A 23,752-nucleotide genomic window follows, 5' to 3' on the forward strand; every position below is an offset into this window, starting at 1 on the left:
TGGGCAGTGGACATTTTTTGTTGTTGTACTGCACTCATATTCTCTCATATCTATGCTCCTCCACTTTCACCAACCCACAATGACCGGCTTGTTGAAAGTATGGTCAAGAAAACTCGATGACCTGCGCGGCATGGGGAGGCTCACATTCAGCAGTGGATTGGCAATTGGGCTGTAGATAATCAACGCACGTTGGAGGATATCATTCATGGAATGCGTTGACTTTGCTTGTTTCATAAAGACTGCACTGGGCTGTGAGGCTGCATCGAGTCCAGGCTGTTGGGCTTGTGAGGACTCCAATCAAAGCTACAGCTCCCCTGGTATTCTTCCCATTGGTGATCGACCTGTGATCTAGTAGGCTTCGAGAGCGATCTGTCTCAATGAAATCTAAAGTTAGTTATAAAATATGCATTTATAATGAAACAACACATGTCGTTGTGTTGTCAACCACCAGAGAAAAGAATACTGCTCCCTCTGTCCCCGACCTTCTGCAACAAAAGTGATTGCGATGAAATGTACCAATAACATACAACACAACATCACACTTCACAATTACGTATCAAAGCATGTCTGGAAATGCTGTTCTGTCCCTTATGCCTAATACGGCATGACTTAATGAACAAAATCTATTTGGGTGGCAGGGTGGCGCAGTGGTAACAGTTAACGCCCGACAGCAAAAAGGGCCTGGGATTGATTCACGAATTGGATGTCTTTCTGTGTGGCGTTTGTATGTTCTCCCCATTTTCCCCATGGCTTTCCTCCAAGTTCTCCAGTTTCCTCACATAGACAGCTAAAACAAACGTGCAATTTAACTGGTATTGGCCGAATATCATAATGTTGCAAAAGTATCTGTGAAAAATCATCATTTTAGGATTAAACATAAGAGCATCGTCCCCGACTGCAAAAAAACACTTGGCTGGACCCTCCTGAAAAGTATTGAGACTCATGGTGAGGCTTTCCTGGGTAAACAAGCGTAATTATCAATCTTGATTTGAAGCTTTCGTGACTGCAGAAATCCATACTCTTTGGTTATTTTGGTAAAGTCACATAGGTATAAAAATAATAAAATAAAATAAAACACAAATAATGTATCACGACGTTTCGATCGCAACACAAACGGTCGTCCTCAGGTGGAAAATATAATCCAGCAGTGGAACTGCTGAACCAGCGAGAGAGCTGTTACAACAAGAGGTTATTGACGTGGCGATGGGCAAGCAAGCGGGGTCTGAGCTGGAAAGGAATTCCATCCCCGACACAAGCACGTCAGTTGTGTTAATGGGGGAGATTAGGGAGAGAGATTAGGGAGGGAAATTAGCATGAAATGAGCTTCCATCGCCGCATAAGAGTATCGCCCCCGCATATGCGCACAACAGCAGTGTTAATGGGAAATTAGCACTATGTTGATGGGAGAGATTAGGCAGGAAGATTAGGGGGATTCGCAAGTTAATGTCATGTCTATGTGTAACACAAGCTGCGGCGCTGCCAACTGCGCTGTGAGGCAAGCGCGTCCACGCAAGAGAACCACCGCAACGGTGGTCGCGCCAGTGAGACACACAGCCCATCACACAGCCAGAACCATCGATACATCGAGGCTAAGGGAACAGAAGTGGCCGTGTTAGTGAGATCCCAGCCCGTTAATGCAGAGGCACCCAACAGGGCAATGCAACTCAGAGTCGGAGATAACAGCCAAACGGCAGGGAAGAATGGAAGCACCACAGCAAGTGACGACTTAGCTTGGTTAATAACGTCCTTCCAATGATTGCTCAGCTTATACCGATCTTCTCGGTTGAAATTGTCTCTGTGTTGATATGTCTGGATGGCTTCATGGATAAATAATTGATGGTAGCCCGAAGGTTTGCAGAGTACCTTGGTCTCGGAAAAAACAATATCGTGCGAGCCCACTCCATTATAACAATGCAGAGATATTGGTTCTGCCGCGTTTCAAATCTGCCTTGTGTTCGCGAACACGGTCCAAGACATTTCGTTTCATTTCCCCAATGTAATTGCTGCCGCAGACACAACTTAGTTTGTAGACACCAGGGTATTGCATGTAAGGAATGACATCCTTCACAGATGGGATCAAATCACGGATTTTGTGCACTGTATTGAATTGGACCTGGATCTTGTGTTTTTTTAAGATTTTGGAAATATATTTGGTAACACCTGCTATGTATGGCAAAGTGATGGTTTTGATTGGGTCCTCTCCCCATGGTTGGGGATACAGCTTTGCGGATTGTGCGGTCTGAGTATCCATTCAACTTGAGGGCTTGGTGTACGTGCTCCAATTCACTGGCTAGGAGGCGCTGGTCAGAGATGCAGCGGGCCCTATCATGTAGTGTTTTGATGAGGGAGTTCTTCTGGGCCGGATGGTGGTGGAGTCAGGCTTTAGATAGGAATCCGTGTGGGTGGCTTTCCTGTAAACGGAATATTCCAATGAGTCATCAGGTCTCTTTTCGATCAAAACATACAGGAATGGGAGCTTGTCATCATTTTCCACTTCCATGGTGAATTTGATGGATGGGTGTATGGAATTGATGTGGTTGAAAAACTGGTTCAGTGCTGGCTGGCCATGTGGCCAGATGACGAAAGTATCATCTACGTATCGCTTCCACAGGGAAGGACGTAGGGTGGATGTCAGGATGGCATCTGTTTCAAATTTCTCCATGAAAACATTCGCTACCACTCGTGATAAGGGAGAACCCATAGGGGTACCTTCATTTTGTTTTCTAGAATGTACCATTCCAGATGAAGTACGTCTTGGTAAGGCAGTGCCTCACCAAAGTTGGTACATCAGGATTCAGTCCCTGTTGGACCAAGACTTCAATGACTGCTTTGGTGTCAGGTACAGGTACCTTGGTGAACAGAGAGACTACATCGAAGCTGACAAGCAAATCATCTGGAGACAGTGAAATGTCCCTGAGGACGACCGCTTGTGTTGCGATCGAAATGTTTTGTTTTATTTTATTATTTTTCTACCTACGTGACTTTACCGAAAGAACCAAAGAGTAAGCGTGATTATAATAATTCATGTTGATGCTTGCCAAGGTATTTGAAACGCATGGGAAAATGTGTTTCATTAAATGTGATTTTCAATACAACTCTTGCAATCTCCTTATCTATATACACATCGTGGTGGAGACTTCACAGGGTGAAAGGAGGGGCAACCCCAGCGGTCACATAATAGGTGTTTAATGGGACAGCATCTTCTATCCCATAGCTGAGGCAGAACCCAACACATCAGGCAAAGTGTGATACATGCGCTACCAAATGACTGCAGTAGCAAGCTCCAGAGTAAAGATTTCACCACTTTACCTCGTTTGTCAGGGCAGCGATTAAGTGAGTGAGCCACCATGGTGACTCATAGAAAAAACGAAATCGTCACCAGTTTTTATTTTGTTTGTTTTAACCCTTTCCCATTTGGAGATGTCTGCAAGTTGCAGGGTGAAGTCCTGTTCACCGCTCTCGGAATGCGCAAGCAGTTCGCGCAAATTTTATTTAGAGGCATAGCGCCATTGTTTTTAAAGACATTGTATTCACTGCAGAGAATTGTAGCGACACCACCGCACTCGATGGTAGCTGGCGCCAAACTGTGGCACGCGCCTTCGAGCCTGGCCTTGTGGGAGCCTCGGTACTGATGAAGTAATTTTATTTCGGTTTTTCTTCATCGGAATAGTATCGGATGTACAAATACGTCAAAGGGTTAATATGGCAATTAATGATTTAATATGGCCAATGAAAAGCAACTATTAAAAATTTAGTTTTAAGTGAATTAGCCATGGATACACACTGCCTTAAAATTTATATTTGGGGCAGTGTGAAGGTCTATTGGTCCTAGGTTTGGTGTTCGTAGCCACCATACCTCGCCTCACTACTCTCGCCTTGCATTGAAGCTCATGGTAGAACTCTACGCAGCGTTATCTCAAAATCTCTCTCAGACACCAAGGTCTCGAACTGTCACAGCCTCATGTCGATTCTCTGCTATCGCCCCCTCGGTGTGGAACTCTATCCCTTTGCACATCCACAATATCAAATGCACTCTGACTTTTAAGAAACATCTAAAGGCCTCTGTCTGTCTGGGTCAGGCTTTTGAGCAGCCCTGAGCTTGGCTCCACGCCTGAGTTGCTAACTTGTCTGCGAAATCTGGCGCGTTAAAAAAGTCATTATTATGAAATATGGCGATTTCAACATGCAAAGGGTCAATAGCAGTATACTTCAATATCTATTTCAATTATAGACGAAAACTTACCTTGAGTTTTCTCACGGCATCTTTTACAACTTCAGAACCTTTGGGCTGAGATACCTCACAACTACCTAGGTACTGAAATGCACACACATAACATAACAACAACAACAAACGCCATTAGCCACTAAGTGGCGGTGACGTCACCATGACGCTTGTACCAGGCCATGTGCACCTTGAGGCCACGTGAAGTGTCGAACGCCCGCTGGCAGGAGGTCACGGATGGGACTTTGCCCACACACACAATCACATTGTCACATCAAATATAGAGGTTTAAAAAAATCATTGTGTTTGCAGATATGGGTGTTAAATCACCAGAAGAAATTTACCGATTCCAAGTTTAGGATAAAGTATATCGTTAAACGAATGTGATTGTGCATATTACCACTAGGGAGCGTTTCACGCAAAATTTTCATATTCCACTTCATAGCATTGTGTTTACAGTACACATGATATTTACAAAGTATAGCACAGGAATCATATTCTTAGGTTTTTTCGGTAAAGTCACGTAGGTAAAACATCAAAACTAATGAAAATAAAATAAAATAAAAACAAAAACAAAAATCACGACGTTTCGGAGGCAACACAAGTCTCCGTCATCAGGTGGGACCTAAGAATATGATTCCTTGCAGTCACGAAAGCTTCAAATCTAGAATTATAGCACAGGAGTGAATTCTTTTCACGTTTTTCTGTACTTAACAGCACATGTTGCAGAGGGATTCAGATGGAGATTATAAATGAAGAGGCCTGTACAGATATATTTTTCCATTTGGACCATTTCTAAGCTCTGAGTAACGATACACATTAATAAAAGATTTCCAAACTCTTGGAATAGAATTGGCCTCTTATCACAGCCTCTTTGTTTTCCATTCGGGAAATACTAATTTTCTTTATATGAAGCGAAGAATAACTAAAACACTGCACATTGTTGCATACAGTATGTCCTTTTAGTAAAAATGCAAATAGAGCTGTATGTTTATATATCTACTAAAATATCATTTATAACTTAATGGCTATTGAAATAGACAACATTAACGCTCAAATTCCAATCCTACTGCGTGTAATTAGAAGACAGCAGCAATAACAATACTACATGCAGGGCGCGTTTACACACATTTTTTTATATTATGTAGTTAAGGCAATAAAGTTACAAATATGTAGTTGCAAGCCATATTGCCTATCTGTCCATTAAATCTTAGTATTGACATTCAGACGATTACATCTTGGAATGGAATCATGAATGATTTAGTTTCCTGTACCTTGACACTGTATGACACGCAACTCTTCGTGAGCATCTCAGGGGTATGAATCCACGATTTATCTGTTGTGAAATAAAGATGCACAATTGGACATTGCGTTATGTTCACACACACACTGTGTAACTTCAATCAGACAGAAAAAAATGGATCAAGAGTGTCAAAGGCCCCAGGTCTAGAGTTGGGTTACCGAGGATTCGCCGAGCCATGCTGTTGTGACAAGTATCGTGTAAGAGTGTTTAATGTGATGTGTGTGCATAGTCATAGTTTTAATTCACTATGGTTTATTTATAAAGCATAATACCACATTCATACATTGACCGTAAGTTATACTCAAATATAGGATTTTCGGTTGTAAATATGGAAAAAGTGTCGACTTGGAAATTATTGCAAATGTTGTTGTGAACTCCCTTTCTATCAACAAATGAATGAGGCCTATGTCCTGCAAAGGAATCTGTTCTCAACAAAAACACGACATTTCTTTATAAACATATACAATATTGATTGATTTAATGTTATTCTTTAAATTGTAAACTGTATTTCCAATATGATACATCGTCAAGGTTATTGACTTGAAGCTTTCGTGACTGCAGGAATTCATATTCTTGGGTCTTTCGGTAAAGTCGCGTAGATAGGTTCAAATATAGTAACACAAACTACGACGTTTCGATCGCAACACAAGCGGTCGTCATCAGGAACCGCTTGTGTTGCGATCAAAACGACGTAGTTTTTTGTTATCATCTTTCAACCTATCTACGTGACTTTACCGAAAGACCCAAGCATATGTGAAGGTATTGTAACAAATCTAAACTTAAGAATTTCTTGTCATACAGACGTATATCCTGTGAAATATATATTTTACTGGATGAGTGTTGTAATAAGACAATCTCAAAATAAATATTTATTTCAATAAATGTCCTACTTGGCTCTATTTAAGCATAACACCAATACCCGCCATTTGCCACTAAGTGGCGGTGATGTCACCATGACGCCTGTGCCTGGCCAGGTGCACTTTGAGGCCACGTGAAGTGTCGAAGGCTCGCTGACAGGAGGTCTTGGGACAGACCCAGGTGCCATAGTTCGACTGACTGAGATGACCGGTAGATGCATCAGCTGTGTCCCCTAATGCGCCATGTGACACAGACTGACAGGCCCACCTTTCTTGCGGGTGAAGGGGCGGTGCATGGCTGCCCGTTTGGTTTTGAATTTCCACCACCAGGCAGCAGCTCAAATGTCACACCCAGAAGTGAGCACACCTGGGCCAGATAACACCACATAAACCCTTTTGTTAAATTTCGATTTAAAGCTTTCGTGACTGCAGGGATTCATCTTCTTGGTTCTTTCGGTAAAGTCACGTAGAAGGGAAGTAATAAAATAATAAAAATAAAACATAATAAAACAATTCTCACGACGTTTCGGCCACAACGCAAGCAGCCAAGCAGCCATCCTCAGGCGAAGAATGAAACACCCCAAGCTTTGTTAAGTAAATAAAAGCCACTTTACACCAAACAAAGAGAATGGACTCCAAGTTGGAGACCAATTTGAATGTGTAGTTTGACATGGAAATAGTCTGTTCTCCTATAACGCCTGTTTTCATAATGCGAATTGGAAATAACGCTCGGGTCGAGCAGTTATATCCATTGGATCTTTTTGCATGTGTTGCCACAAGTATGTGTGGTTAATGCGAACTTGATGCCTTGCAAATAGGTATCTATTTGGTGTTTGAACATCTTAACACCTTTTAATTGCCAGAAAGGGTAAAACCTATTCTTATTTTTCGTAATTTTGTATATAACGCGATGAATGTATTAGGGAACACATTTTTTTAAAACGCGGATGCTAAATTAATATAACGCAATCGAGTGAATTGAACTACGTCGCGCGAGAAGGAATAAGCGGTTGTACGGCTGCCTCGGCGTAGCATCAGACAAGGCGGGATGCTTCTAGATGCTTCTAGATGCTTCCCTTGCGCCTCAGTCTTTGTTCAGCCTCTATAAACATCTCACGTGGTATCGCAGACTGTGCTTTACGTTATATTATTTATTAGAAAGCGATTTTTCCATAGTGCAGTGTTCTTCAGGAACGCAACTACCGCGTTAAAGGAGAACAAATGAGTGACACTTTCATCATCATAACCTGCCACCAGTCGATGAAGGCAAGTCATTGCTAACTCTCATGGTCACTCGACGCAGCAATCCGTATAGTTCCTGCAAGGGACGATTTCATGGCTCCATCTCCATGGTAAACGTGTTTTCAGACGTTCCCTCCATTGGCTGCTCCGCCATCAATAGTCTCGGCTACTGGTCACGATCTCTTCTCATGATTGTGTCCTGCCTAAGTCAAAATTAGGTTCTTACCTTGTGGATGTTTAACACGTAGCAGGCTTTCGCGACCAATATTATTCATAATCAACGTTGTTGGGTTTAGATCGCGTTATTTATAAATGTGTCGTAACCCTCCACCACCCGACACGGCCAATCAGTAAAAAAGTGTCACGTTGACAAAAGACAATTAGTTCACTGCTTTAGCCCACCGGTGTGTTGAAGCGTGAAACCACTCAAATTGTAAATTGTTGTGGTTTCACGCTTCAACACACCGGTGGGCTAAAGCAGTGAACTATTTGTCTTTTGTCAACGTGACACTTTTTTACTGATTGGCCGTGTCGGGTGGTGGAGGGTTACGACACATTTATAAATAACGCGATCTAAACCCAAAAACGTTGATTATGAATACCTTGTGTATGTTGTCGAATGGGTGTTCCTGCCTCTCGGTGTAATTCCAAAACATTCACCTCTCCAACCTTCATGTACAATTTTCAGCTACTCTTACATTTTCTTTGTCAATTTCCATGTTTCTAATCCATTTGTTATATCGCGGGTAATGCACACCAATGAAACACCTCCCTCTCTAGACACATCGGTATGTTACTTTAAATGTTTCAGTACATTTTTCCACAAGCACTCCAAACCCACTCCCATACACCTCTGTATTTCATAATTTTGATGGAACATCACACAAAGTACAAACTGTATTACAGTATGGCATGTATTGAGTCTCCGTGTTACCATGAGCAGAGGCAGAATTCATACGTTGGCAGCCCTGAATGAGTGTTGGAAATGCTATGTTTCCATGGAAGGGTGCGGTCTTCTCTAGAAGACATCCACTGTTGACTTTCCCCAATTATCAAAAGCAGATCTTAATATAGAGCAGCTACAATGAGAACACACAATGGTAGAGTAGGAACAAAATACAATTCAGTAGACGAGTCAAGCAAGGATTTACACTTTCACAATGGCTATTCATGGCGACTTTAGAATGTTTTTTTTTCAAAAAACTAGGTTTTAAAAATAAAGGCATAAACGTAAATGAAGAAATTATTAACCATCTCAGATTTGCTGACATAATACTGCAGTGGCTATGAAAACCAACCCGGGATGAATTACAGGAAATGATTTAAGAACTTAACAAATATGGCTGCAAGTTTTCATCTAGATAACTAAAAACAAAACAAAAGTTGCGCATGACAAGTGAACATTATTGTTGGAGAGACTCAACTGGAAAATAGCAGAATGTTAACCAAGGGCAATAAATGCAGGAGGATCACCATCTAAAGGATTATTAAGTAAAGTGAAGAAGCCTTTGGAAAAAGCAACATACCAATGTGAACTTAATCGTGAAAATCAGGATACCATTGTGCCTAAATAAGAACACTTTGAATCAGTGCCATAGCATATGGATATGTCAAATGACAAACAAAATCAGTTTAACATGTAGGCTTTCGCGACCAATATTATCCAGGGTTTTTTGGCGGTTAGATCGCGTAAATATAAAATGTTTCGTTAAACCCACCAACACCCGACACAGCCAATTGGTAAGGTCTGTCACGTAAACAAAACATGCCAATTCGTTACAAAACGTAACAAACGCTCTCAGCTACACAAATAAGCAATGACATGCATGCACGTGATTACACGTACACACAGACACAGGGACACAGGGATCAAGGAATAAACCTAAATTAGAGTCTATCATATGCAAAGTGGCTCGGATAATATGCATCGCAAGATGGGATGGTGGCTGATGAACAAGGCCAGTCACAGAATGTCAGCCAAAGGAGAAAATGTGCCCGAGAGGACGAGCATCAATGGAGCTAGAGCGATGAGACCAGTAGCCTTTGTGCAGAAGTGATCCGGATTGTGGCACCGTGGGGACAATCGGGGCCTGTGAAGGAGTGAAAAGCCTTCATCCAGCAGCGGATCGATCATGACTAATGACTGATCAGGACTACCGACGATGCCGAGATAGCCAATAAGCCCCTTATTCTGCATATACAATACAAATTCTACTTTCACAGATAAAAAAACAAACCTGCCAAACGCAGGAGCATCATTTCTAATCGTTTTCCTTCGTCGTTAATTTTCCTTGCACTGTACAGATTTTCCCAAAGGATTGGCTGCAACAAGATGGCTGTGCCACTGTTGACTTAGACGAGGTCCATAACCATGGCCAGAGGGGAGCAATGCCGTTCCAAACAACCCACCCCTTCGATTAAACATCAGAACCCTCCTCCAACGCCACATTGTTTATCCATAATATCACTGTTCTCAGCTTTCATTCCAAGTAATGTCCCCCCCCCCACCGGTTTGTAGATGTTTGTAGATGTTTGGTGTGCCACTCGTCTGAGTTATGGCCCTCCCACGAGGTAGTTGATGAGATTGTGTTCCACCCTCTCAGTAGCAGCAGCTGTTGCTAGGTATGGCAGCAGCTGTTGCTGCTGCCATACCTGAGATGTGGACCGTTGCTTGAGGACGAGTTCGTGTGTGAGCAGAGACGACCCCAGTTCGATTCCCGGTTCTGGGTCTCCCCTAGGTCGACTCAGCCTCCAATGAGTACCTTGTGCAGTGTGTAAAACCATCGCCATTAGGGAGACAAAGGCGGCCGGGCGTGTTGCTGGCCACCCATCCCCTCGTGTGTCGTGCCGGCCTTCATAGGTGCTACTCACTAACAGCACTTGCCCCAAAAAAGTATGTTAAGGCTACACACGGGGGATCTTTGTCTTGTATGAGCATCTTCCCTGCAAAACTGTACTGGATTCCTCACACAATGACATGCAAAGACACGTCCTAAATGTCAGCCAGCCCCAACAACAAGAGTGCCCGATCAACAAATCATATTTCACACATTTTTAATCAAAAAAAGCTTTCCCAAAAGTTAAAACTATCCAATAACGTGTCACCTGAAAAATGCTATAAGCATTTCCCATATACTGTAAAACTGTTTTATATATATAATACACGTACTACATTTATGATGTACAAGCCCTTTGTTCCATTGAGTAATGGATGAAATGTATCCCAACAAGATTTGTTGAATATCTAGAATGAATTTACTCACATTTTACATTGACATTTATTTTTTTTGCATATCTAGCGCTCTAACTTTGACAGTCACGTGTGAAAACATTCGCTAAATAAATATATAGAAATCAGTTTCCATTACGAATTCAAACTTGCTTAGCTATATCATAATTTTCCTCTCTCTTGATCTGTACTATTGGGAGTGGTCAAGAGAAGTTGGCCATGCGTTGTGCGAGTTGAGTGTACCCTTGACAGGTCCCACCACAGTTGCTGTTGAGAACAACACATTCCTGCGGAGGGAGCTGGTAGGAACGTTGGGTTGCTCGGTCAATGGCCAGGGTCAACGGCGGCGTGGTGTATTCCGCAAATATGCCCGACTGTGAGGGCGGGCACAAGCCGGCGTGAGTAGGTTAAACGTTGAGTTTTATAAGGGCAACACGGGGTGACCAGCCCCTCCCCACCCAGCCCCACCCCTCCCACCCCCCACCCAGCCCCACCCCTCCCACCCCCCACCCAGCCCCTCCCCACCCAGCCCCTCCCCATCCATTTTTGGATGCACGACGGACGGACACAATAATCCCCTGTGGGCTGGTGTAACCAGGAGGTTCCTACCAGTATTATCCATGCATGTTCTACATCTCAAAGTCTCAATATAGCACGGCAGTCAAATAGCCTTAATTAATGATAAACAAGGTCACCTAATTGTATGTCTACAGTATTATAAACAAAACCCGAGCACAAATATGCCGAGCAGTCCCACGCACGCAAACAACAGCATACATAACGCACGGCTTGACAAGGTTATGTCTCTGCATCAATTCATAGTAATGTGTATTTCACAAATGAGCTTAACAGCAGGTGAAATACAATTGGATGGTGGTGGGCAGTGCTTACCTTAAAAAAGTGAACCGACCAAAAAAAACAAGTGGATTTTGTGTAGCAGTGAGGGTGGGATGCAATGAGACAGTTTGTCTAATTCTACTTGCTTATTTTATACAGTGATTTTTTTAAAGTGTTATCCATTAACCCATAAAAGCCCACTACACGGCCGGCTCCAGGGGACAGTGCATCAGATCGGCTGGCACTGACGGGGCAAATGCTTGTGTGAGTACACAACATTGACTCCCCTTTTAGCCTACTCCACCCCTTCACTGCCCGAGACACAATGTACAAAGTGACAGCATCAATCAGCAAACGCTTAACGCGAGCAAGCAGGCAACAAATGTAGAGATCGCTTGAAAGAAAGTGGATACCTAGAATGTTAAACACATCTGGAGAGTCTGAATAATTCCCGTGAGTTACGGAATGAAATTGATTCGTGAATATTTGGACACAATGTACCAGTAAAGACCAAGCAATGCAACCCCATCCCCACACAACTCCCAACCCCCAACCCTCCGTCCTGCCGCACATTGAATCAGCTCAGATAGACACAAAACTACATTCCCTCCACACTTCCACCTTGATGCGCCAGCCCCAAACAGCTTGTTTATAGATTGCAATTTAAATTAAGCTATAAAACAGGGGGGGGGGGGGGGGGGTTACCGTTTTCCAGAAATAAAGTTACGTGAAAACAGCACCCGAAGATCATGCATTATTAACTGAAATATGGCCAGGTAATATTTGCAGTAGCTCAAAACAACACTTTTCATTCATAAATCCTTGGACACATCTAACAGAACGAGCTCACTATTTTCCCACACAGCAGCAGCATTGACCTTCAAAATCCCATCAAACCCATGTGGTCTCATTGCATCCATTGAGGGAGCTGTCAAATCCATCTGACCTCATTCTACTCAATTGGATATGATAGATTCAAACTGACAAAAAACTATTAGATGCAGTATTGTATAATGACTGCAAAGCATAACAAATGTGATGTTTAGTAATTACTGTACATGTGAAAATATTTTAAAATCGCCATTCATTCTGTATCATCATCAGCCATGGTCCATCCAGTGCTGGATGAAGGCCCTTCCCAAGGCCACTGCCACCTCTAACGATCCTGCAATGTGATAGTCCACCTCGCAACTCATTCCAAATCTCCATGTAAATGTTTTTTTTTTAAGCCAAGAGACTAAAAGTTAATCTATGTATTTAATTAACAAGAATTGTTACACGACATCGCTCGGTCAGAATTGTACACGTTATTTTGTTGTACTGTGGAAAGAGAGCACTTACTAATAATATCTACTAAAGAGGTCCATGGAGGTGAAATTGGTCCACTGTCCATGTTTAAACACATGCTGATGGTTAACATGTCTGGAAGACGAAAAGGTTGATAGACGAGACATATGGTGTATTTTATTTTTCACGATGAACCATCAAAAGGAAGGTGATCCCATTTATATACGGACACAAATTATAATCTATAACCGCTGCTCCTTATCTGGCTTGACCACTTGAATGTAAAGTTGTAGTTGTTGCTCTGCATCTACATCAACCATATACTAAATTAAAAAATGATTTTGTAACCATTATTAAAATGGAAACATTAATTCATGACCAAAGTTAATGTATATTTTAAAATTTAAGGTTTATATTCACATACCACGATACCCATTGGAATTTTCACGCTTTCACGCAAGATAATATGAAGCCGACGCAATTTATTTAGCCTCATCACTTGCAATTGACAGCCTTGAAGTCCGGGCGAGTGAACAACTGTTGCTTTATGCCCATTCAGAAAAAGATATGGGAAGTATTTCTAATTACATTTGAGAAATACCCTGTATCATTCAGTTAACCTTAAGAAGTTTAAACAAGTTACCATAATAAGCTGACAATCTAAAAGTTAGAATTTTGTTTTAAAAATAAACACGTTTCATCCACATTAAATGTTCTACCAGTGAACCACGTACGTGAGTCATCATGACAATAAGCATCAGTCCATCGCCTAAAATGTAATGATAGTGCCATGAAACAAACACTTGAATCGTTGTCAATCCACTTTCACAAAGTCACCCAGGAATGTGCCTCATCTCGGACACTAAGCAGCGTAGTTCGTGCCCTTGGATGAGTGACATAAAATAGGTGTTTGTAAGCTACTACTGCTGCTATACACTCTTAGCAGAGAATAGTGCAGCAAAATCCATTGTTGTACAGTTCCGCACTATGCTCCTATGTATGCGCTGCCCGCCGTCAACCCGACGGTGAAGTATGGTCAAAAAACCATCCACTGTCACCCACAAAGCGCTTGGAGGACCTCCCTCAACCAGCAGTGCTGGCTTGATAAAAGAACCGGTACGTACACCGCCACTCAACGTTATTTAAACATTGATACGGCAAAACCAATTTCCGAAGCGAGAGAAGAAGAAAAACAATCAATGAATTCCCCCCATGAAGGATCCAGAGAGAAAGAACGAACCAAAGGTTCTTCCCCTGCCGTCTCCCTCCATGATCGCAGAAGCGTTGGCTTGGAAGGAATGCAGAACACATGTGAAACAGACCTCTCTCTCCCGGGGGTTAACGCTCCTCGCTTAAATAACATCCAACTGCAGCTGCAACATTCCACCACGCAAGTATTAAAACATTAATCTCGACACACACAAGTCCATTCGAAAAAATACAACCGCTTTTATTACGGTGTTTTTTGTTGTGATGTAAAAAAATAAGTCGCTTACCTTAATCGCGGACTTGGGAGAGTGGAGTGTGGCCGAGAGCTTTAAAATGTAAGAATCTTCCTGAAACAGTGTGTGGGTGCAGAGTGGCCAAGAGAACAACTCCTGGCCGATGTAACTGCCCTCGCTTCCAGCCAATGCCTACTCCAGCATTTAATGTAATTTGATTGGTTCCTTTCACTGTGATGTCACAACCACAGAATTCCATTTAAAAATGCCACATGCAGTGGTGGAAATAAGTCTAAAGTTAACAATAATGAAAGGGATAATTTCAGGCCATTACGATTACAATTAAGCCCTACTCACGCCGCACCCGTGCGCATATCAGCTGTTTGCTGTGCGGCATGTTTCAGCAGAAAATGTTCTGGACAAGTAAAACCCGATGAAAAACATTTTATGACTTAAGCCACTACACGTGAAAGGCATTTTCATTCCTAGTACTGCACTGTGGAATAAAGCTACCCGTGTCTGCCAGCAACATTCCATCGTAAAAATGCCATAAAAACTGTATAAAAACGCAGGACTGTTTGTATCATAAATTGAAACAAATTATATGGTGATATTCAGTAAATAAATGTTAATTACACAAGTTAGTATTCTGAATAGTCAATTCGTTACATAGTACGGTATTGTAATTTGTTAAAAATGTATTTTCTTTATCAGTGTTCCATCCTCCTAAAGAAATAAATAAGCAAGCTTTGTGGATTTTTTTGGTAACTGAGCAATAAAAAAAGTGATTACATAAAATGAAAATGTAATCATGCACACGTATTTTAATGCGTCGTTTTTCCTCTAAACTTAAAATAGCGATAAGGACTGAGTGTGGTGCATACTGCCCAAAGCTAATCCCATCCCAGAGCAAACTTACCAAGCAGTCTCTATGTAAATCATAACATAGCACTTCCACATCGGCTATAGAAACAAATATTGTTGTTTGAAAATACTAATCAGGACTCCTTTCTGTTGCAGGACACCACAGTGGTAAGAACGCCAGGGCTCCTACCACTGTGCAATCATGTGACTTGGCAGCTTCCTTCCCTCCACATCTCCCTCCCCTCCATGAGGCCAGGCTCAGGGCAACAAAACACACAACTGGTTAAATTATGAATACTAAGTGCTTACACGGGGACGATAGGGATTAAAAATAGATTACAATAATGCGTTTATAATTGAAAATGCTTTTTATATTTTGGACGTTTCCTTTTTAATTTAACCAGCATAACCAGAAAATGTATATCACAAATATGCAATAAAATGCGTATCATGCTTAATGATATCAGAGTATGAAAAAAACATAAGTCAGTATAATTATGAGGCCTGTTGGTATTATGTCAGAATGGTGAAAGTCACGTTAAACTAAGCAAGTAAATCTTGATTTGAAGCTTTCGTGACTGCAGGAATCCATACACTAAGCAAGTAGATCTCGTCCCAGTTGTAGTATATGATATACATCGTCTCAAAGAGGCCTTTTGTAATTGTGATCGGCCATTTACATGTGAGGTGGCCGCGTGACTTAGGGCCCGTCCATAAATGACGTCACGCGATTTTGGACGATTTTTGACCCCCCCCCCCCTTGTCACACGGCGTCACAAAAGGTCAGACCCCCCTCAAATATGAAGTCACAAAGCTTTGCCCCCCCCCCCGCCAAAAAAGAAAACATGCTTCAAATCGCTTTAAACTATTGTCATTGTAGTGCGTATTTAATGTGGCGCTGCACTCTAATGTTGTAGGAGAAAACATTTGTTTAAAAGTATATTTAGTTAAGTAGAACGTGTTGTCTATATTTATTTAAAGTTGCGCATTTTGATGTGACGTCACATTTCTCACCCCCCCCCCTCGTCACACATCGTCACAAATGTCTGACCCCCCCTAGGTGCGTGACGTCATTTATGGACGGCCCCTTAGTGGTCAAAGCACTGGACTGGCATTGCCGGGCTTCTGGGCTTGAATTCAGGCAGCCACATAGAGTTGATGGTCTCATCCAGGTCACCAATCACTGCACACAAAAAATAATCATGGTTCGGCACTTAATTTCGCTAATTCCAGCTTTGAGAATGAAACATTTGTTTGACTGGCATGCGAGGAAATTTACTGTCAGTGGCAGAGTGAGTGGGAAAGTACTGCCCCCTACTTTGTTGACCAAAAGGTTCCTGGACGGATATCTGAGGTGTTTAAGTGGTACCTGTTTATGCGGGATATTCTCTAACCATTAAGTATTGCGCATGTTTGAGATTGAAATAAAGGGTGACATTGGCTAATGTATGAGTCAAATCAACAAGATGTACAAAATACCATACAGGATTTCCATACATTTGATTGCAGTTATGAATGACGGAGCCTATTGCTTAAACTAAAAAAATGGTGGGAGAAACGGGAGTTCAACTTATATTTGCTTATTCTGTACTCAATTTTGACTTGAAGCTTTCGTGACTGCAGAAATCCATACTCTTTGGTTCTTTCGGTAAAGTCACGTAGTTATTTTATTTCTAACTACGTGACTTTACTGTACTCAATTATTTATAAATAAAATCACCCATAATACAGGTTTGTTTTTTGGGTTAGATCGCGTGAATATATAAATGTGTCGTTGAACCCGCCACCACCCAACACAGCCAATTATTAAGGTTTGTCATGTAAACAGAACATGCCAATTCGTTACCGGTACAGCACACCGGTGTGTTGGAGAGCAAAGCCACACCATTTACAAATTGGCATGTTCTGTTTAGGGGCCGTCCATAGATGACGTCACACACCTAGGCGGGGGGGGGGGGTCAGACATTTGCGACGATGTGTGACGAGGGGGGGGAGGTTTGAGAAATGTGACGTCACATCAAAATGCGCAACTTTAAATAGATATAAATATTCTCCTACAACATCAGAGTGCAGCGCCACATTAAATACGCACTACAATGACAATAGTTTAAAGCGATTTGAAGTATTTTTTTTGGGGGGGGGGGCAGAGCTTTGTGACGTCATATTTGAGGGGGGTCTGCCTTTTTCTGACGCCGTGTGACGAAGGGGGGGGGGGTCAAAAATCATCCAAAATCGCGTGACGTCATTTATGGACGGCCCCTTACATGACAAACCCTACTAATTGACCGTGTTGGGTGGTGGCGGGTTCAACAACACATTTATATATTTACACGATTTAACCCCCCAAAAAAAACCTGTGTTATGGGTGATATTGGTCGCGAAAGCCTACGTGTTAAACCAAATAAAATCACACTATTTGTAAATATTGCATCATTGCTAAAACGTCAATATTCACATCTAGAAATACAAGCAAACACCTTTGCTGTTAATTTCATGATCAAACAAATGCAATTATTTGAATGCAATAGCTTTGCGTGGCCTCTCATGTGACCAGCGCAGCATAAAACCTATGTAAAACAAATCCCTTGCATAGGTTGTTTTTTGTGTACGTTTTATGTTTGGGAATGTAGGAATATATTTTGCAACTTATTATTTTAGTTTGCCTCTGACAATTTCCAAAATACTAAAAAGTACGTATTCTTACATGTACACATACTTCACTTGGTAAGATGTAATAGAAGCACATGTTTCCATATGAAAAATCGCAATGCAAGGGGGAGTTTTTGTAAAATTAACAAAATAACCATAGCTTGTTGTGGAAACTAACATGAAAGATTACACAATGTTTTTCTTCTGATATTTTTAGGATACCAATTTTTTTAAACAGAACACTGGACACGAGCACTTTACAGAGACCACCACGAAGTATACTAAAGATCACGTGGGTTCACTGTACAGAGCAGTTGCAATGCACATGAACAGCAGCTACACCATCCATTGATATTGCATAATATGTAAACATAAACAGTATATCTATACATTAATGGAATCGCATGGCGAATTCCTCCCATAACCCGCTGTATACCACGTTGGTGATAATAATGAATGCCTGCTGATTTATTTGGTCTAATATGCTATGCCGCAGATGATAGGTTCTGCTATCCCCCCATAAGGTCCCCCCATATCACCGCAAATTATTGGATTTCTGCTGTATTCAATAGTTGCTCGTACATAGTGGCTTTAATTATTTACCAAACTGCCATTATAGCGATTACATGTAAGTGATTGCTTTGCTTTGCCTCAGCACAAGGAAATACACAAACTGAATCCGTGAAAACACATGGGTTGATAGAAAAGCACCATGTCTCAACGTACATACAATGTTTTTCAGTGCAGTCGTATGATTTTAACTGACATAAGAAGTGCCACAATTTAAAAAAACAGACACCATTACTGACAGGTTTGTCAGAGTTCAGATTCTTTATTGGCAATTTTAAGTGTCAAAATACAGCATTGTGCACCTTTGTATGCCATAATTATGTTACTAAAGAATTTAAATAACTTTTTCTAAGCAACCTAAAACATATCCTCTCCGCATTACGGGGCAATGTGGCCAGCACCACTCTTGGCCACGTTTGTCTCCTTATTTGTGATGTTAACACACCACATGAGATACTCACTTTAGGCTGAGTAAACCTATTGGAAGCCCAAGACAGTTAGATATACAGTTTTAACATCACTGGCGTTCAATAATTAAATTCAGATTGCTGAAATCACAACACAGTGTGCTATCATAGCACTGCCTACTAATTTAAAGCTATTTCATATGTATAAAGACAACGAATAATGTAATTTTAAAATATACATTTTAATCTACTGGAAAGATAGTCATATATTTTGGCGAACAGGATTAACTTTTATAATTCTATTATGATAGGACCATGGTCAGTTGCATAAAACACCTCTTTGTCATTTACAGTGGTATTGAGAAAACATCAAATGAATTGTATTCAGTTGGTCTTTTACATTTATGAATGCTCTATAAGTCTGCAATAGTGCTGGTGCTCTTCAAGGTTGGCCATCTCCACCATTAGCTTTCTATAAAACTACAGGAATGGGGAAATGGCTGTGGGCTGAAACATTGATTAATTCCTGATATCTTGATCCATTTTTTTAGTTCCGTTTTAATTTACCGGAAATTTCCATCAGATGGATGATAAATACTGTTTAGATATGACGAGATATTCGAGATCTTTAACCCCTGATTAAATGTTGTCCAAAGTGCCTCTGCTCAAATGAGCAATGAGGCATTAGTCATCTCTGTCGGTGGCTCTGCGTCAGTGATGGAAATATAACGTTATCAAGGTGGGGTTCAGTCTCCTCGATAAGATTAATCACATGCAGACTTTCCACAAAGTGAAACTAATCTGAATGACCGCAGACATGGGTTGATTTGAAGTTGTGACCGTTCTGAGAATTGTGTACTCTAACTACAGCATCAACGATTTATTCATTGTTTCATTAATATTACAACCTAGTCCTCCTTTGCTACTTTTTTTTTATCACCAGCACAGGTGCTACTCAAAAATATAAATAAGAAAAATGTTTAAGGTGATAAACCATTTAATAACTGATAATTTCATGCAAATAATGTCCAGATTGAAGAACACAGCTTCTAGTCATTTATGGATTTCATAATAAAAATGCGACGAAAGATTTACAATAAAGGTTTTTGGGTTAGATCGCGTAAGTATAAATGTGTCGTAACCCTCCACCACCTGACACAGCCAGTAAGGTTTATCACGTAAACAATGCGCCAATTAGATATTGACTTAAAACGTTACGCTAAGAGATAATACAACCACCCTTTTCTTTAAATGGATTCTTGTCTTCAGGGACACCTTTAATAAGAGGGTCTTCTGCAGCATTTGATTCCACATATTCCTTTATATCTCCAGCTGCTTTGGACACCTATGTTGAAAATAAGCAATACGGGCATGTTAGCGTTATTTCATTGCTAAGCAGAGCCTTTTCATTAGACAAATGAAAGGTAGCAGACGTTTATTACCTGGAGACGCTCAAGCTTCATCTCAATGTTAAGCTGTTCCACCTCCATTTGTGCAATATCTTTGTCTGTTCTTTCTTCCATGATAAATGTATTGTTCCAGAAGATATTTGTGAACTAATCTGAGAGAAAACAAGCGTGAAAATTGTCCACAATTAATATTCATGTACACAATAGTTTTGTATAAGTTTCATGTAAAACATAGATCATTTTCTCAATTACAAACTGTGACTTAATGAACACAGTTTACAAAAATGAAAAACCTTACATACCTCGTGATCACCTGTTCATGAAGAGTAATTCTTTACCATCCCGCACCCAGCAGTTCAGTGCAGGCTTTGAGCATGGCTCATCTTAGAGAATGCCCTCTCCCTGCTTCCGTGACTATTTGAAGGAGATAACTGTAATCCCCTTGATCTCTATCAATCCACTCATCAATTACCTAATTAGATGGAATAATTAATGGGTTGCAACAAAAGTACAAATTATAAACTCCATTAAATATTTTCTAAAGAAAATGTAGCCCTGTTGTTGTCTACGTGTGTTTTTGTTTTCATAGTTTAGCTTCAGCATCTGCGCTAATACATTGAATGCGTGGTGAATCTTCAAAGTTTGGTCGATATTTACAAATATTCTGACTACCATTGTCAAATCTCATTTTGCTCTCTGAAACAACGTTGGAGACATTTTGCTTGATGACAAATATGACCTACTAAAAGTGCGCTTTAACATTGCTCCTACGATGTTTCTGGGTTGTTCTAAGGACCCGAGAGATTACGGTAAGCCACTTTACCTCTTTGGATTGACAAAAGCTGATTCTTGTTTCCGTCAGAAGTTAATACATATTGGTGGTTAAACTGAGCCGTCAAAAATAGCCCAACAAGCCCTCTGCATTGCACCACGATGTCTCCAAATACTGTATACATCGAAGGTATGTAGCTAAATAATATAATTGAACGACATGTCAAGAGCACAGCAAGCAAACCATTGTGGCCTTCTAACCTACGAAGTTGTCTTAAAACGTACTATTCTAATTGACGTAATAATTGATATGTTGATGAATTTTTTTTCCACTAATACCGTAACTTAAATATTCAGTTCTCATGAATGCAGAGGATGTAAGAATACGTCTTTAAACCCACTTCTATTCGATGTATGTTTAAGATTATCGCTGCCTGAACTGTCCACTGTAACATTTTATAAGGGAGAACGTGAGATGCTCCAACCAGTTCCTGGACATGAAGCGAAACGTCAGACATCATGCCGAACAACATGCGGTACAACCTGAAAACACATCGTAGAGCTGTACAACATAACTGATAAAAAAAAAAGTTACGTATAGTACTAGTAGTATGTTCCATATTTACAGAAGACTTTGATGGTCATACGTTTACCTCACACTGAATCATTTCTCAAGATGCCACAAAACAGGGAAAGAAGATTTGGGAATATATTCTATACTTATTTTAAAAGCATTTATCAAATTGAAGGCATTCAATAAAGTATGCTTAATTGATGTTGGCATGGATTTTCTGATGTGTGGTAAAATACATGTAAGTGAAATGTCTATGATTAATGTCACAGTTCTAAAGTTGTTACAATAATGTAATCAGTCATACTTAACACCTCATTCTTGATTTGAAGCTTTCGTGACTGCAGGAATCCATACTCTTTGGTTCTTTTGGTAAAGTCACGTGGGTAGAAAAAATAATAGATCAAGACGATTGCTTGTGGCGATCGAAACGTCCTGATCTATTATTTTTTCTACCTACGTGACTTTACCGAAAGAACCAAAGAGTATTAACTCCTCATTCATACGGATAAGATCGTACAGTATTTTTCCAAGATTGGTCTAGATTCCAATCTCGTAGGACTGGGAATGATTGTAATCTACCCAACCAAAACTGTTAACACAAATGTGCAAAAACTGTATCACAAATATACATCTGAAATGGAAGTCCTTCCAATCCTCCTTGGCAATCCAGACCCAGCCCCTCACATCTGCTCTGCCAAATCTGCCCTGTGTTAAATCTATCCAGGTCTATTGTCCAATCACAGGACCGAAATGTAAAAACAAATCCTGTTACTTTAGAGCATGGATTAAGGACATCTATCATTGAATCACGATGCAGGCTCTGCACAGCATCTTGTTCTGCCAGTTTGATATGTTTCCTCATCCAGATTATCTTCCAACTGTTGTTTTAATTGACTTTCTATTTTACTAGTTGTATTAGTTTTGTTGTAATAACAATTCCTCTCACCCACCGGGCAATTATATGAATTGTCACAATTCAGGGTCAAGATTTTGTTCAAGAATCAGTCATATTTTTGCACCATTGAATGTAGAGAACATCCCTGATATGAAAAGCTATTTCCGGAATTTCAAGTGGACTTTTTACCCTCTCAAAAGTATCTATCTCACAAGCGCCACGGTACCATTGTCCCGTTAGTCAAATGAACATTATTACGTTCTCAGAGCCAGAGTTTAGCCAAATTAGGTTCAAAACCAAATGTGATGTTTGTCTTTTTGTGCAGTCATTGGTGACTGGGCTAAAACCATCAACTTGCTCCACGTGATAACATGACTTTCATCATGAGTAACTTGTCAGTACTACCTGAGGGTGGCATAACTTTAGTGGTTCCAATTTCCTGTTGTGGCCAACAACGGTAAATTACGTGATAACCAATTTGGTGGACAATCAAATCACTATTAGCCGTATATATAATCGATACTACTAAGCATGTACCTTCGGTGGTACCAATTTCTGCCTATGAACCATTGGTCACCTCATCACGAGTGGTTATGTCGACGTCGGCCGCGTCGACTCTTTTTTCTACATAATTGCTGCTCACGTGAACACGTGTCCACTACTGGCAGTGTCTGGCTATCAGAGAGTTTTCCATTGCTCAGTGACCCAGTGGTCACAGCGAGAAGAGTCCACAGCGCTGCCAGGTCCGCGAGAACAAAGCTTAAGCTGCATGGAACGAGACAGCAGCTCTCGTGAGCCCGGCGCCGGCCCTGAGCCCGGCCGTGAGCCCGGCCGTGAGCCCGGCCGTGAGCCCGGCCGTGAGCCCGGCCGTGAGCCCGGCCGTGAGCCCGGCCGTGAGCCCGGCCGTGAGCCCGGCCGTGAGCCCGGCCGTGAGCCCGGCCGTGAGCCCGGCCGTGAGCCCGGCCGTGAGCCCGGCCGTGAGCCCGGCCGTGAGCCCGGCGCCGGCCCTGAGCCCGGCCGTGAGCCCGGCCCCAGCCGTGAGCCCGGCCGTGAGCCCGGCGCCGGCCCTGGGCTCGACGCCGGCCCTGGGCTCGACACGGGCTGGGAGCTCAATACGGGCTGCGAGTTCCACGTGTGCTCCACCCGGCTGTGAACTCTACGCCGACCGTGAGCTCCACCCGGCTGTGAGCTCCA

At 41.5% G+C, this 23,752-nt stretch overlaps 2 protein-coding genes across 7 annotated transcripts in view; both read right to left on the minus strand.

Moving 5' to 3' along the window:
• The window catches only part of LOC144726000 (PTB domain-containing engulfment adapter protein 1-like), a 28,691-nt gene extending 13,852 nt beyond the window's left edge, over positions 1–14,839 (minus strand). For 2 of the 5 annotated variants that reach the window (XM_078604686.1, XM_078604682.1), the window contains exons 1-4: positions 14,474–14,839; positions 6,651–6,749; positions 5,497–5,558; positions 4,244–4,315 (exon numbers count right to left, since the gene is read on the minus strand). In XM_078604686.1, coding sequence (XP_078460812.1) covers positions 4,244–4,315; positions 5,497–5,558; positions 6,651–6,678 — 162 coding nt within the window. In that variant the 5' untranslated portion in view covers positions 6,679–6,749; positions 14,474–14,839. Of the gene's footprint in view, positions 1–4,243; positions 4,316–5,496; positions 5,559–6,650; positions 6,750–11,744; positions 12,170–14,217; positions 14,320–14,473 lie in introns of those variants that run through there. The other 3 variants (XM_078604683.1, XM_078604684.1, XM_078604685.1) reach the window with 3 other exon arrangements.
• A 4,099-nt stretch (positions 14,840–18,938) lies between these two features.
• LOC144726056 (guanine nucleotide-binding protein G(I)/G(S)/G(O) subunit gamma-T2-like) lies at positions 18,939–22,807 on the minus strand. Of its 2 annotated transcripts, XM_078604689.1 has the most exons (3): positions 20,621–22,807; positions 20,352–20,470; positions 18,939–20,254 (listed from the first exon to the last, which is right to left on the minus strand). In XM_078604689.1, exons 2-3 carry the CDS (start codon positions 20,430–20,432, stop codon positions 20,129–20,131), a joined length of 207 nt encoding a protein of 68 aa, XP_078460815.1. In that variant the 5' UTR covers positions 20,433–20,470; positions 20,621–22,807; the 3' UTR covers positions 18,939–20,128. The 2 variants fall into 2 exon arrangements, with proteins under 2 accessions (XP_078460815.1, XP_078460814.1); XM_078604688.1 differs by having other exon boundaries at positions 20,352–22,807.
• Between the last annotated feature and the right edge of the window lie 945 nt (positions 22,808–23,752).

The sequence above is a fragment of the Lampetra planeri genome, chromosome 2, assembly GCF_965212315.1.
Source record: "Lampetra planeri chromosome 2, kcLamPlan1.2.h2, whole genome shotgun sequence".
Lineage (NCBI taxonomy): Eukaryota > Metazoa > Chordata > Hyperoartia > Petromyzontiformes > Petromyzontidae > Lampetra > Lampetra planeri.